Source organism: Homalodisca vitripennis, chromosome 5, assembly GCF_021130785.1.
Source record: "Homalodisca vitripennis isolate AUS2020 chromosome 5, UT_GWSS_2.1, whole genome shotgun sequence".
NCBI classification, from domain to species: Eukaryota; Metazoa; Arthropoda; class Insecta; order Hemiptera; family Cicadellidae; genus Homalodisca; species Homalodisca vitripennis.
Genome location: NC_060211.1, coordinates 90,649,913 through 90,666,443, shown reverse-complemented (window position 1 = coordinate 90,666,443; position 16,531 = coordinate 90,649,913). Strand labels below are relative to the sequence as shown.

The 16,531-nt window shown below is 33.3% G+C and overlaps 2 protein-coding genes across 3 annotated transcripts in view; both read left to right on the top strand.

Moving 5' to 3' along the window:
* The window catches only part of LOC124362496, a 31,567-nt gene extending 27,255 nt beyond the window's left edge, over positions 1–4,312 (top strand). For both annotated transcript variants that reach the window (XM_046817055.1, XM_046817054.1), the window contains exons 6-7: positions 2,499–2,628; positions 4,122–4,312. In XM_046817055.1, the coding sequence (XP_046673011.1) occupies positions 2,499–2,628; positions 4,122–4,213 (222 nt within the window). In that variant the 3' untranslated portion in view covers positions 4,214–4,312. The remainder of the gene's footprint in view (positions 1–2,498; positions 2,629–4,121) is intronic.
* A 7,777-nt stretch (positions 4,313–12,089) lies between these two features.
* Positions 12,090–12,762, top strand: LOC124363882 (mitotic-spindle organizing protein 1-like). Its single transcript, XM_046819153.1, has one exon. It carries the CDS (start codon positions 12,407–12,409, stop codon positions 12,626–12,628), a length of 222 nt encoding a protein of 73 aa, XP_046675109.1. The 5' UTR covers positions 12,090–12,406; the 3' UTR covers positions 12,629–12,762.
* Positions 12,763–16,531: the final 3,769 nt, after the last annotated feature.

Genomic DNA, 16,531 nt, shown 5'->3' with positions numbered 1-16,531 from the left:
AAAGAGTTACTTATATACTACTGAGACATACATATGCATATGAACAAATACAATACGAAAGAAAAAATAAAGATTAGCGTAGCCTATGTTCATTGATATATATAAAAAAATCACAAGAAACCATTTCCATTTAGCAAAATATAAAACATGCTACAATACATGCAAATTTTGATGCTATTATAATAATATATGAACAAAAGTGTTAAGAAAATAGCAAGCAATATATAACATTCACAAGAAACCATCTCTATTTAGTGAAATATACAATATGCGACAATACATGCAGGGTTTGATGCCATTAAATATAAACAAAAGGTGTAAAAAAAAAAAAAAATAAAATAAAAAAATAATAATATACAGGGTCATCCAAAAATAATGCCTAGATTTTAAATAACTGTTATAAAAAAACTATTAAAGGTAATTTAAAGTTTGTAGTCTTAAAATGTGCGGAAAGAAATAATTTTTTTTTTCATACCTTAGTATGTTTCAATGTGAGCACCGTTCGTTGCCCTGCAGATATCAAGTCTGTAGTCAACTTCCTGTCACGTGCGTCCAATCATATCTGGCGTAACAGTTAAGATTGCGGAAGAAATTCGCTCCAGAAGATGGTCCAAATCCCGAATCTTTTCTGCGTAAACTATATTTTTTATGTACCCCCAGAAAAAGAAATCCAAAGGGGTAAGATCAGGACTTCTAGGAGGCCATGAAATGGGGGCTGCTCTACCAATCCAACCGTTTAGGAAGCGTGCGTTTAGTGCAGCGCGTACCTCGCGATGGTAGTGAGGTGGAGCCCCATTTTGCATAAAAATGATTCGCTGTCCGTCTGTTGTTCGATATCGTCTAATTGGGGGAACACAAACAGTTCAAGCATGTCCAGGTAAACTAGGCCTGTAATGGTTTTTTTCTACAAAAAAGAAAGGTCCAATAACTTTGTCACGCACATACTCGTGGATTTCGTTTGGCTGTTGCGATCCCCATACACGGCAATTGTGACGATTTACACATCCATTTATGTGAAACGTAGCTTCATCACTAAACAACACTCTCTGTAGAAAATTTGGATTATCATCAATTTCATTTAACATAAAACTTGCAAATTCAGTTCGTTTAGGGCGGTCGGTAGGTTTTATTTGCTGCTTTATCTGAATTTTATACGCATGAATTCTTAGCCGTTTGTGCAGTACATTTTGTATTGTTGTTTTTGGAATGTTTAGTTGAAGACTTCGTCGAGCAATGGATTTTTTTGGGCTCCTAACACAAGATTGCCGGATACGCTCAACATTCTCTTCTGATGTTCTTGGTCGGCCTGGTCTAGATTTTTTGCCGACGGTCCCTGTTTCCCTAAACTGGTTAAACCATCGAACGATAGCTGTGTTATCAGGTGCTGTTTGACCCGGATATGTTCTCCGAAAGAGCCGCTGTACACTGACAATTGACTTTGACTCCGCGTACCAAATCACGCACTGTGCTTTTTGTTGCACGGTCAACATCGTACTGAGCGGCGGCGCGTCTGTGGCCGGCTGATCTTGACGATTGTGCAGCTTGTCTGCGCATCACAAAGACAGGGAAACACAATCAGACGAACTAAAAACAAAACTTGCGTTCACCAGTTATTGTACAGTGAAAGAATTACTCATTTAACATGAAAGGTTTTGATGTTATAATTTTATTAAATCTAGGCATTATTTTTCGATGACACTGTATATCACAGCTATATCCGTATAAATATTTCATATATTGTTATACAACTCTACTAAGGACTAATTATATGTTAATGAAATTAAAGAAAAACTTCATACCTGTTGTAGGCATTATAATATGGTACATCTATATTTTTTTTTCATGTTTGAGTTTTGCACTTGATGGTGGAATTCCAAAAAAGAAAAATATTTAAAATTTAGTAAACGTTTATTCCTTATTTTAATAGGGGTACATATTAAGACTTTATTATATTTCTAGTAATTAAACTTTTAGTTCAAAAACTAACTTGTTTTTATTGGTTATTGTGTGGTGTTTCTTTATTGGCAATCTTTGGTCTAATTCTTTTAAAGAAGGCATTCAAAATCAGTAACAAACTTTATTGTAAAGTTCTTCTATTGTCCGCTAATTTCTTGAAACTCCACATCAAGCATCAGTTCCGAGCCGGCCCGTTTCTTACATAGGCTAGTCATCCACCATTTATGAGGCTTTATTTTACTTTAAGAAACCGCTGCCAAAATTAATAGTGGAGAACTTAAAATCACAGCCATAACCCTATCCAATTACAAATTCAAACTGAGTGGTGCAAGGTTAGCACGGACCGTCAGGGGCATGAAAATGGATTGTAAGGCACGAGGGGGTGTTCTTGGGTTATGTCTTTTCCCAGTAGTCCCATAAGTCTGATATCTGTTATGTACATGAGCATAACATTAAAACATTATGTTTAATCCTAACAGTTAAAGCACAAAACCTTTCTTAGACTATTGCTTCACCAGTATTAATAAAGAAATATGGTTTAGCCCACAACAGAGGGTTCCACGGTGTTTGTGGTGCAAGGAAGTGGAGCGAGGATGGTGGTGCTGTCCCCGGCACCCGAGTGCAAGCACTACTGTCACCGTGTCTCAATTGTGCTGCAACCTCATCATATCCGTGAGTACCAGAATATTCTACACCATTAGTTAAGGGTTCGACAGTGTTTTGGTGTAAGGATATGGAGTGAGGATGGTGGTGCTACTCCCAGCACCCAAGTGCAAGTACCTCTGTCAACGTGTCTCAATTGTGCTGCAGCTTCATCATATCCGTGAGTACCAGAATATTCTACACCATTAGTTAAGGGTTCGACAGTGTTGTGCAAGGAACTGGAGCAAGGATAAGGATGGTGGTGCGGCTCCCAGCACCCAAGTGCAAGTACCTCTGTCACTGTGTCTCAATTCTGCTGCAGCCTTGTCATATCCGTGAGTACCAGAATATTCTACACCATTATTTAAGAGTGGTTCGACAATGTTGTGATGTTAAGGATATGGAGCAAGGATGGTGGTGATGTCCCCACTACCCGAGTGCTAGCACCACTGTCAGTGTGTCTCAATTGTGCTGCAGCCTCATCATATCTGTGAGTAACAGAATATTCTATACACCATTAGTTGATGGATCCACAGTGTTTGTGGTGCAAGAAAGTGGAGCGAGGATGGTGGTGATGTCCCTGGTACCCGAGTGCAAGAACCACTGTCACTGTGTCTTAATTTTGCTGCAGTCTCATAATTCCCCATGAGTAGCAGAATGTTCTATACACCATTAGTTGTAGATTACTATAAATGATTGGTTTTATTATTAATTATCTTTTTGATGTACATAATCGTGTTGCATGGAGTCTAGTTGTTTCACAGCACAAAGTTTCTATCTTGAATTTGTACAGTCTAATTTAAATTATAAACATTTTTGCAAGTCAGAATTCTAAACATTTTGTAGATGTGTAGAGGGTAGCACTTGGTGTGACCTCCTTTTCTGTGTTTGCACAAAATTGTATTTTTTGAGATCACAATAATTTGCAAATTATTTTACATATTTTATACAGTAATTTTTTATCTTATTTATATTTAAAAAAAAAATTATATTTACATATTAACACAAGTTGGTTCCTTCAGCATTTGTTTCATTAGCACGATCAATGCAATTCTGACAGAAAAACTTGTTTTCTGTTAAAAAGCTGTGATTATACAATATAATTGAAATAATAATTCAGTTTTATTAATTTTTTAATACTTTCACAATGATGTGGACTCACTTGTTCTTAAAAACCAATATGAGACTCTAGAGCAAATGTATCATATAGCATTTTTGAATGTCTTTTAATGCTTTTTACGCAAAAATAATATTTATGGTTTTTTTAAATAAATAGTGCAAAAAATACATACAACATAGTACAAAATCAATAAATCACACTCATTGTGAATGTGTTAAAGTGTATACCTCCTTAACAATTCACAACTCCCAATAGTATTTTAAAACTTTACTCAATATATCATTGTAATTAAGCCAACTAATCAACAAAAATTGTAATCACTGTCTTATCAAACTTTAATGTACTTGTGCTTAAAATGATTCAGTATATGCAAATCTCTGTTTACATGATAAACATGTTTCAGTGTGGTACAACTGGTGGTATTGGAGAGCTTCAAGCTTTCCTCTGGTGGTCAACACTGAACTTAGTATCTCGTATGTTGGCTCCTTCTTCTAGATTATACACATGTTCACTTATTAGATTTAGGTTTTATATTTTTATATTTCTAGTCATGTTTTATAAAATTTGATTCCAGTATTAAAGAATTTAATTATATTAGTGTTCTTTACTAAACCCTTACAGTATTTTGAATACAATCAAGCATTAAATATTTATTTCATGTGATATTTCCTAGCCCATACATTAAATGCATGTCAACTTGTTCAGAATATGAATAAACATTATTATTACCTGCCATCTTAAAAAAATCAATTAACAATCAAAAACAACTTCAAAAACTTTTCTACTTGTAAAAAAGTGAATAACTATGTTATTTCGAACTCAGTGGAAATTTGTAAACCTTTGCGCTGTTTCCGGAGTGACAGGATATTCTGGATTGGTAAGTTTGGGGGTAGAGGTCGCCTCCTATCGAGATCCACAAGGAAGAATTTAGGGCAATAATCTTAAGTCATGTCCCGTCAAAAGAAGAGGATGCCAGCTCTGAACCAGTCTCTCCAGTCAAACTAGGCAGGGAGTGTTACACCCTTATATTGAGGCTAGCAAGAACCTCTGACACTCTCCTGAAGTAGACTAAACCTATCAAATTATCCTTGCACCCCAGAATCTTGACATTTGCAGTTAGTGAAGTGCCACTCCTGGACATCCATAAGGTTACCCAGATTTAAGTGAACAGCCAGGGATTTTAAGTTATAGCCAAATTTAATTTACCCAGCTGGGACAAACCTCTGTTTAAAGAGGATATTAATATTAGTTGTAACAATACGTTATTGTGTCTATTACGTTTTCATGAAATTTAGTATCAAAATGTTTAACTTGCACCATGTTAAAACTAGTATACATATGTTATAAATCTTTTGCATAGTGTTGTGTCTAAAACGTACAAAAGGCCATGCAAAGCTAAAATCCTGTACCTTAAGAAACTTTTTTGAGTTTTGATTTTGTACGAAAAAAATACAAACGGCGGACATACTGAGTGATAAAGCATTTTAGGACTTTGTGTTCTTAGGAACTATATTTTCTTTGCTTTAGAATGATAAATTATTTCCTTAAATTTGTTGATGTAATTTTGAAACACCCTGTATAATAAACAAGGCCCTCATTCACTCTTCTTTGTTTGATGTTTATTTTTGACAATGGAAAGATTGTGAAGGAAACAGGATTTTTCCGGACATTTGCCATCGTTCAGTAAAACAAAAAATCAGTAACACCACGTTTCGAGATCTGCAATCTGATCTCTTCTTCAGATAAATAACTAACCTAATACATAATTACAAACTAGGATAAATAAATAAATCATACAAAAGCGTCAGGAATCACAACCACCATGTTGTGTGTCAACTTCACTAACTGTAAAACATACACTTTATAAAAAACTATACACAATACACAACACTAATCATTAAAACAACTACAGAATACAGGTCACACAATACGCCTGCATTCGTATAAAAACCACCTACGACTTACTTATTCACTCATCACTAATTCTCCAACTTCTTAATATTACAGAAAGTAGAAATTTGACACATATATGTATGATGATTTAAATAGAAAAAGTAAGGTATTTTCATTAAAATCAAGCATTCATAGATGTTGAAGTAGGGTTGCAACCCCTGCAAGAACTATATATTGTTTTTAAACTTCCCAATGCCCTATAAAGATGAAATTAGAACACATACATGTATTATGCTCTCAACAGACAAAAGAAGATTTTTCGTGAAAATCGAATCATTCCTACGGGTTGAACCCCAAGAATAATTATACATATGTTTGTTTTTCCAATTTCCCACGTCCTAGTAAGATAAACTTGACTAAAACTGTGTCTTATACTCTTTACAGACAAATAGAAGATTTTCATGCAGATTAACTACTCATAATGGCTGAAGTATGTTTGGAACATATAAAAGAACTATATTTTTTATTTTAAATTTACCAATAGCCTAGAACATTGAAATCTGAAATATACGTGCCTTAAGTTCTCAACAGACAAAGTAACATTTTTTTCATAATGATCAACCTCTCATTGGGGCTGAAATAGATTAGCAACCCCTAGAAAAACTATATTTTATCTTTCAACTTCCCACTGTCCTAGAAAGATGAATTTTGACAAACAATTACTGTGCACTCTTACTACTATTTTAGCTTTTAATAGAGTTGGCCTTTCAAAGTCTGCCGAAAAACAGTTCTAACTTATTCTATTTGCTCTTACAATCAATCTTATCATCCAACCAAAGAAGACTGCCAAATCTCTTAAATCACAGACTACTATTATTACCAATAGGACTGAGACAATCTAAAATAAACAGCATCTATCAGTGCCTGCAGATCTAAGAACGCAACCAGATGTGTAACATTGTATAATAATGACTGCCAAAGCTGAAGGCAACCAACTCATTCTTCCTATATTTTTTATAATCTATAAAGTGTACCTTACTTATGTTGATACAAATTGACATATTGAACTCAGTCAATCACTCAATAAAAAAGTGAAATCTTTTTGCCAATAGACATTTTGAATTTTTAACATATTGACCAAGATAAACACCGAAACCACCTCTAAATACCCTTGTGGCATCTGCAGCATAGGGGTAAAATATTCTGGAATACTCTGTACAGGGGCTTATAAACAGTGGTACCATGGTGGTTGCTTTAATACAACTGATAAGTTTGAAAAAACTGACCAAGGATGAAATAAATGCCTGGACATGTAACATTTGTAAGGACTCAGCATCTTGCAATACTGCTTATAGCAGCCCTCTGTCAGAAACAATTTTTGTGGCCTTAAGGAAAGGAAAAGTGTCATCCCTGAAAACACCGAGCCTACCAAGACACCGAAATAAAGACATAGAACAGTACTGCAACTATCTCAGACCTGGAGCTGAGGCTGAATAATATAACAGATCAAGAGGAAGCAGATCCCGATACTTCCTAACATAGGCAGCTCAGGTCGGCCAACTTCTTTTAGTAGAACTGTAAACTGGAAAAAATGTTGAGCAGTTAAACATCCGTAATTTAGCCCTAGAATCTAAACTTGCCGAAATGGAAGCAAGTATAGAAGATCTAAGAGAGATAAAAGCACAAGGTGATATGTGCACAAGATTGAAGCCTTACAAGAAAAATTGCAAAAAACTTTAGCTTAGTTAGGCTGAGAAGAAAACAAAATTTGAACAAGAACTACAAAATCTTTATGAAGAGCATGACATATAGCAGTTCCTCCATTCAAATAACAAGTGAAGAATATCTCAGAATTAGTAAACATAATCCTTAACCACTATAAAACAAAATCAATTTTTCCAGAAATCGACCACGAAAGTCTAAAATGCCACAAAAACGTACAAAAACCCACAGTTCTAACAACAACAGCATTAAACTCCACGCTACTTAAAGGGCAATTGACGGGAAAAAAGTCACAAGACGACTCTTACCCAGGCAATAGATCTAGAAACTCAAAGCTTATGTCTCGAAGCTGGAAAAGAAATAGTTTTGTAAAAATCATTTCAGCGTCATACTGCAAGTTACTAAATATAGGTAAGCTCCCTCAACTGCTAAAGAACTATGCTCACAAGTAAATGCATGTAACCAACAACACTTTGAAACAAAACAGCCGCATCATGTAACTTCTAAACACAAAAACCAAATTCTGGTAGAAGCGCAGGTCCATCAACCCGACACTTGTTCTCCACTAAAGCCATCTAATAAACCACCGTCACGACCTAAAAAACAGAATGGGGTCAATCAAGCCACCAGTAACAGCAGTGAAGCTGAGAAACATACGAAGAATTCTTTGACAGACACATAGGAACAATTGAAAATTATTTAGAAAACCTTGACAAGATATCTATGAGTATTAATAAAAATCAGCGGATTTCATTAAAACAATCCATTTACCGCAAACTTTTTAGATCAGCCAACTGGGAAGTCAAAACAAAAAAATGAACCTAAAAACTTTGTCCTCAAAAAATTCTCAAAACTACTAAAAAATTGCAGACAGCTAAAAATTCTGCCCTTTAATATATACCACCTCCAAAGGAAGACATATAGACCTAATGATTTACTGGAAACCAAAACAACCCAGCTCAGTTTTATTGATGGAACACAATCTTTGAAGTGAGAAACTAACTAGTATCAGAATCAATAACTACTCTCTGGTAAAACGTTTCTCAAGAGAAGTTAACAAAGGTGGTATGTAGCCATTTACATGAATGACAGACTTGACAATAAGGTTGAAAATATAGAAGTTGTAGATAACACAATCGGAAAAGTCTGTGAACTCTCCATGATCCGCATTAACTCTGGTAAAACCCAAACCTACCTTAAAGGAGTGTATAGACCCTCAAACAGTAATCTAAACATAGCCCTTGACACTCTATCCAATACACCAACATGGAAATGTCTTACTGTTGTTACGGGGACATAAATGTAGACGATTTAACCGATAATGAGGGATTAATAAACATGCTGGCTAGCCACAACATCCAAAGGCTACGCCTCTCACCAACTAGTGTCACACACAGCACTTAAACTTCTATTGCCTTTATATGCACTAACATTCACAAAATAATGATATCAAGACATAAATCATAACTGGCCTATCTGATCAAACTGCATAAATCCAACATTTAAACTTGAAAATTCAAAATAAAGTACTCTCAATCTCAACAAGAAGACGTCTTTCCCAGGCAAACCTTATTAATCTAAAACAAGTTCTGAAAGATGAACCATGGCAAAATGTCTACAATGTTTTGAATATTGACGAATCATATTACAATTTTAATCAAATACTTAACTGGGCTCTGAATTCTACATGCCCCTTGATAACATCTAGACCCAAAAGAGGATTTAATTTCAAAAATATAACCGATCATAAAGCATGCGATTTAAAATATTTACCTTCAGGCACTGGAAAACTAGGTTTAAAGTGGGGAGTTGGCTGACAAAAGTGATTACAGTTCAAGCAAAGAGGGGCTATGCATTTAAGGAAGTATAACACATAAAACTACATTCATAATTCAGAAAACAAACAAAACGCCGCCGTCTGGAATGTAATTAACCATAAGAGGTGCAGAAACAGGGATGCTCCCCTCATAGAGTTGGTAACAGATAATGGGTTGATAAAAGATCCTTTCCTGGTAGCTAACATCTAAATAACCATAACAGTATAGCTGCAGATATCACCCAGAGTCAATATACAGTACCTAATTTTGTAGAACAACCATTTGATCTCCAAAATCTGCCTGAACTCATAAACTCAACCAAAAGATCTGAAATACAAAACATTATCTTTGGCCTAAAACCAAACCTATCTTCTGGACTAGACGAGATATCATCAAAACTACTTAAACGTTACAAAGAGATCACATCCCTGTTAAACACACACACACCAACCTATCCTTTAAGAAAGGTATTTTCCCAAAAGAAAAAAATCCAAAAGGCCTTTTAACCTCAATAGAATACTACAGTCCCCTATCTCTACTACCTACAATATCCAGAGTAATTGAAAAGGCAATGCTTGACCTTTTCAATAATGCGATAATGTTGTTATAATAAGTCATATTATTAATAACTTATTGATACTTGGTCACTCTCTACAGCTTAACAAAATTTAGAACATGTGAATTAAAGGCAAAGCTACAAATTGTTTTTCAAGCTATCTGGCAGGAATAACAAAAATAATTCAACATACGAGCACCTGTGCACGGTATTGTGACTGTCGGTCCTGGAAATACATTAGACCGGAAATACATAACGCTGGCCAGAATTAGACACTCGTTTACTTAAGTATACTTTTAGACAACATATGTAGGTATTTTCTTGATCAGGGAAATGCAAACACTACTGGGGTACTGGGAATAACTTAGACAGGAAGAAGATTACAAGGACCGAAAGTGGAAAATATTTGACTAAAGTAGGCATCTCAGACCGAGCATGAAAACAATATAGGCAAACTTTTTTATTTACATATTCTTTGATAATAGTAATTGCGTCAACAGTTTTAAATAAATGGTTTTAACAATTTTAAATATAATTTGAGTCTTGATTAATAAATGTATATCAAGTTAAAACCAAGTGAGGTTAATTTGGTTATTCCTCCAGTTGACAAATTCTTCCAAGATGTAAAAGGTGTGCTCCAGCAACCACACCATGACACCAAAAACCACATTACCCATTCAGCAAGGTTACCTTTACTCCCAATCAAGAAAGGCGTAACCCATGGCTTAGTATTAGGACCAATCTTTTCATCCTGCTGACCAATGACCTGCCAAGGTATATTCAAGAATATGGGCAAGCAATGATATATACACTGACGTTGATGCACTCCTATTTGCTGGTAAACACAAAAAAAATAAGACAATTAATCTTTTATTACTTACAATATGGCTTAGCATTATTGTAAAAAAATATCTTGTACTTAATGACAAAAACTCATTAAATTTCGGAAACAGAACCACTTATCTGCCAGGGCTACCAGACATTTAACTAGAAAATGAAGCGAAATATCTCGGTGTTATAATTGACAGCAAACTCACTTGGGCATCTCATGTACAAAACCATTGTGGACAATTAAATACCAGCTTGTATACACTCTAAAGAATAAAAAAAACTCATGTGACCTTGAAACAGCAAAATTAACATACCACTTGCTATTTGAGTCGCATATTCAGTATGGACAGACTTCTCTGCTAGGAATGTAAGCCGAGTCTTGGTACTACAGAAGAAACCAGTAGAACTTTATTAAGTCTAAACCAATATGACTCTTGTCGAAGTGCCTTCCAAGAACTTAAAATACTGACTCACATCATTTAACATTCTTGAAGTGGTTAAACATGCAGTATACATGAATAACAGAGATTGGGCGGTGCTCATCAATACAGCAATAGGAATGACAAACTGCCAACCCGATTCACCAGACATCTCTTTACAAGCTAGAACCCGTGGTACGCAGGAGCCAGGCTGTTAACCTACTAACTGAACTGATAAAAAATCCGTGACAACAAAACCTTCAACAAACATCAATTTTGAATGGCTTATAGACTCCAGGATATATCTTGCTCAATCTATTGTTAAGTTGAATATTGTTATTTTATTCTAGCTTAAATCTTTTTTTATTGTTTATATGCTTATTTTATTATTTATAATTCTGTGACTAGACTAATGGCATGTTTATGTTGTATGGCCAAAAGAATCTTGAATCTACATATAATTTACCTACAAACAAAGCGTTAAGAAATTGGAAATTATTTACAGAATAAAAGTATAGTACAAAATTTAACAACATATTTGAATCAACAGAAAGAATCAACAACACAAAGAAAAAGGAAGTTGAAGAACATAATAGTCAAATTAGGGTGAGTATAAGCAAGCAGTGTCCTCACGTGTGTGCGATACCTAATGGCCTATTTATTAATCAGATGTTTATCTGTACGAGGAAATGAATTATACACGAGTACGTAAGTAATAGCCTTTTATAATTTAGTGTCTACCGAACAACTTCATTTTTTCAGGGACGCATATTTAACATTAATGAATCAAGGGAATCACACAAGAATGTGCAATTTCCTCCGACTATTGTGGCTTTTATTAAAAAAACTGTGTAAAACATATGTTAAATTTGTCATTACAGAAAATAATGGAACTCTTTTTCATACAAACTTCGTTTCTGCCTGTATGTTATTATTTCCGTAACTTAAAGACATAATATGACAAAATTAATTGTTGTGCCATATATTGTGCTAAACAAATATTACTATTGCGTGCTACTTTGGATAGAGGAAAAAAATAAGTCTAGGCCGGAATTAGTGAGTGGCTGAGTGACTTTATACGAATACGTTTGTTGTAGTTGCTATGTTATTTTTTTATACTCTATGGTCTGTGTAGCTTTTTAGGTTCTTCTGATCTGGTTTCGTTTCAATACCTTTATTCTTGAATCTACTGTCTAGAAAGGCTTTGTTTTTGTGTTTTGAGTCTCTGCATTTAATTAGGCATCTATTCGTCGTCCCCATCAAAATTGTGGAACTGAATCCGAATTTCAGTGTGTATATAACGAAACAATTTATATGTCATAGCCTGAACAGTTATAACTATATTGTCAAGTGTCAACATTAATAGAATTCAAATGCATGGATATGCAGTTTTAACCTAACTCTTAAAAAACTATATTTTTCTACGATAATAAGTCATCATTTAATAAACATGCCAGATAAACAAGTGTGTGATGAGAAATATAGCGAAGTCAAGGAGACGTTTGAAACCATGTCAGAAATATCAACACTACTTAATACCGGACTAGATCTCAAGACGTTGTCATTTTGTGTGAGATTATGTGAAAACGGGGTGCACCCTGAATCTTTGGCTAAGGTTATCACAGAGATCAGACAAGAAGTCAACAGGATGAATGGACAAGAAAAGAAGTGAGATTAATTATTAACTTGGATGGTAGAAGTGATTTTGTTCGAGTAGGCTACATAGGCCTACTTAAAATAAATAAATAATTTAATAATTGTGATATTTAATTTGTTAACTAGAGAATAAAATAGGCATACAAATCATTTGCAATATGGTTAATTTTTTCAAAGTTGCTTTCCTACTTCCATTCAGTCTCATCATTTAGTGTAACTCGCTCTTAAAATCACTATTAATAGACTTGATCACATAATTTTCCAATAGCCTATTAATTTTTATTGGGTAGAGTATGATAAGCAGACCCGGTTTTTTATATTGAAATTATCAAACAATATTTAATTATATGCACATCGATATAATCAATCAATAATAATTAATTTGAACAATAACTAAATCATCGGGTAGAGTACGATAAGCGGACCCGGTTTTTTGTATCAAAATTGGCAAACGATATTACTTAATCACAACCACCGATATAATCAATCGATACTGATTAATTATTTTGAACAAATAATCTATATCAACAGCTATAAACACTTTCAAATAATATACGTTTAAGGTAATATTTCAATTTCAATTTTACATATAAATAACATTTGATTATTAAAAATGGCAGTTGATTTTAGAAAACTACACAACATTGCTTTGAAAGATGATGTTTTACGTGGCTTCAACATGTCCAGTACCGAAAAATCCATTATGTGAAATTTGTGGGAAAGAAACAACTGCAACTGTGAGAGGAGCAAATATGGTCGTCTTCAGTTTTCCTAATTTTGCTTATAACTTAATAATTTGTTTCATCACTGTAAATATTAAATCCATATTTTAATTTAAAACATATGCCTCTTTGATGAACTTTAGCTGAAATTATTAACAGCTGTTAAGTATCAGTTCGCTTTGTATTACGTGTCATAGCGCAGTCTGTCAGATCCAATATAAAACTCTCCAACATCAACAACAATTTATAATTAAAAAATTAATTAAATAAACTATTTAAACTGGACCAAATTGTGAATCTGAACTATTCTCAAATCCCCTTCAACACACACACAAAATTTTGTAAAAATCGGTCCAGTCGTTTAGGAGGAGTTCAGTCACATTGTACATGAACACAAGTAATATATATATATATATATATATATATATAAAGATAATACAGAGGTTTGTTGAATGAATATTTTTTTCAGGCATTTATTGAGCTCTTAATTTACAACAAAAAATGAAAAAGTATCTAACTTTTAAACGTATGCAATTTTAACAGATCAACGTTTCATAAATTCCATTACATGTCATTGTACTCCTATAAATAATGAAAGAAATGAGACAAAAATCATAAAACTTAGCGAAATGAGAACGATTTATATCTACGTGTGTCATAACTCGTAAAATTGCTCTGGTGCTACTGCGACATACCCAGCAGCTATTACGCAGCGCCCGACGGGACAACCCACACCAGTAACTCTGGCGTTGTGACGCGACTTGCCCAATATACTTGGTGCTAAAAGGATTTAAAAAGACCTTTTTATAGGTTAAGGAAAAATTCTAGCTATTAGTATTTTATTTTTTTTTTTTTTTACTAAATAATCATGAATTTTACAAGAAAAATTAAAAAACATATGAATGTGTGGTAATAAAGATTTAAAAAATGAGATGTCTCCATCATTTTATGACGAAATAAAAGGATGTAAGTTATACACTGCTCTTATAGGGTAAAACTCAAGGTAATTTCACAACAGCCAATTCTTAAATGTGCCAGTGAAGTAAAAAAATTAATAAAGTTCCAAGCATTGACAGGATGCCATGTATGAATTTATCAAAATTCTCCAGAGCTGTTAGAAATTCTCTTAAAAATTAACAATAACGTATTAGTAATAAAACCCCAAGTAGTTTTAAAATACACAATTATTTTTCTATTTTATAAGAAAGAAAATCTAAATGAGGTTTAAACAATTTTAGAGGATTGTCAGTTATTGATTTGCTTAGTAAAATATTTACATACAGTAAATACACTTTGAACTCTGTAAAATTATAAATGAGAATCTCCCAACCACTCAAACAATAAAAAATACCAGTATTTTACTAAATAATTAAACATAAGTAGTAAGTAAACTCTTGGAGTATGATTTCCAAAATGTTTCTAATTAAAGAGAATTGTTCCATATATACTTTATAATTTTAGAAGTGCACATATTTTATCTTTCTAAATATTATTCTGACATCCAAAAGAAAAGCTAATAACATTTTTGGAATCATTAATTTAGTTTTAAATGCTTCTGTAGAACAATAAAATAGTAAGAATATTTTCTGAATCCAAATATAACATTGGTTTTGCAAAACCCCAAATTAAATTATCACCAACACTTGCCCAAAAACATTTACCTTGTTGAAGCAATATTCCAAGTGAAATAAGCAGATTCATTTTTTACAACCTAAGCAGTAAGCCTATAGAAATTTAAATTGTCCTTTAAAGATGAGTCTCAAATTCTCAAGTGATTTTATTTGACAATCCACAAGAATTTTAGATGCTTCATTTCATATTATCCTTTAAACATCTTAATCTCATTTATAGGAGACTTAATTAAGGCTTGACGTTTGTACCTAAACGGCCATTAAAACCTGGGCTCAGTCTTGAAGTTACATCTTATAAAATTTCAATACCCCTTTCATCACACTAATGTTAAGTGCAAGATGAAATTGGTGTACTAATTAACTTGATAAAGTCTCTTGTTTATACAAATTTCTTGAATCATGGATATTAAAATATATAAGGCTAAAGTTGCAGTTTTATATTTAAATGAGTAAGAGGCACTTGTGTTAATGGCAAATTTCATTGTTTGCAAGATATCACACTATTATAAGAGTCAAATCCAAATTAAAGCAATTTCATTATAAACCTTGAGCACAGAATATATGAAGTTAATACAGGTTAAAGGTTTAAATTACGTTCCAGTTGAAACCTCTTCAAGAGAGAAGATCATTTAAGTTACTCAGACCGTTAAGGTGCCTCTGCAGTGTTGACTATCTCTTCTGTTCTAAGGTGTCTTAAGAGAAGGTTGAAAAAATGTTCCTGAATACAGATTTCTTCACCAATAGTGCCAGTCTGTAAGGTTGAAATGTATAACACTTCAGGTGTTAATATAACAATTATAATATTCAAATATAATCTATAATAATTTATTTAAATGATTAGGTCTCACGTTTGGTAATAATTTTATTGCATTTTTCTGTAGAATCATAAACTTATTCCAATTTCCAGCAATAATCATCAATTGTCCTCCATATGTCATCAGTTTGTATCTTTCATGGGGCTCAAAAAGTGTGAGAAATAGGCAACTTCTGCTTGATCAGCAACAGCACTCAATTTTTTGAGCACATAGATACAGAGCAATGTTTAATCCATTGAAGACCATACACACAATTGGTGTTTAATAGAGAGAGTAATGTCTATAAGTATCCTAAGCCGATTTGCATGGGTTTTTCTAAACTGCTATAAAATTTTAATGCTTCATGCAAATTCACACTATATTATTTTTACTAAAGTACGTAGAATTTGAATATTGAACTGGAAAAAAATTAAACAATAAATTAATTTGCAAAATCTTGTGGTTGGTGAGTAATTTTAATGCAAAACCACAAATATTGAGTTTCCTGGTCGTATACCAACATTGTTTTGAAAAAATCTAATATATCCAAAAGACACAGAATTTATTACTCAAAATGATAATATGAAACACCACTCAACATGTACACATTTTACTAACATATACAAAAATGTAGCCAATTGGCCGAAAGATGCAATGAGTTTTTGATAGGTCAATATAAAATGTTGCTTTAAATAAAAACCCAACAAATGTTGTATTGATAGTAATTCTAAATAGATGTTCTATCAGGAGAATGAAAATTTATAAATCTTAG

What these genes read in the sequence shown, in the direction of transcription:
- LOC124363882 (XM_046819153.1), top strand. Translation starts at nt 12,407, where the DNA reads ATGCCAGATAAACAAGTGTGTGATGAGAAATATAGCGAAGTCAAGGAG.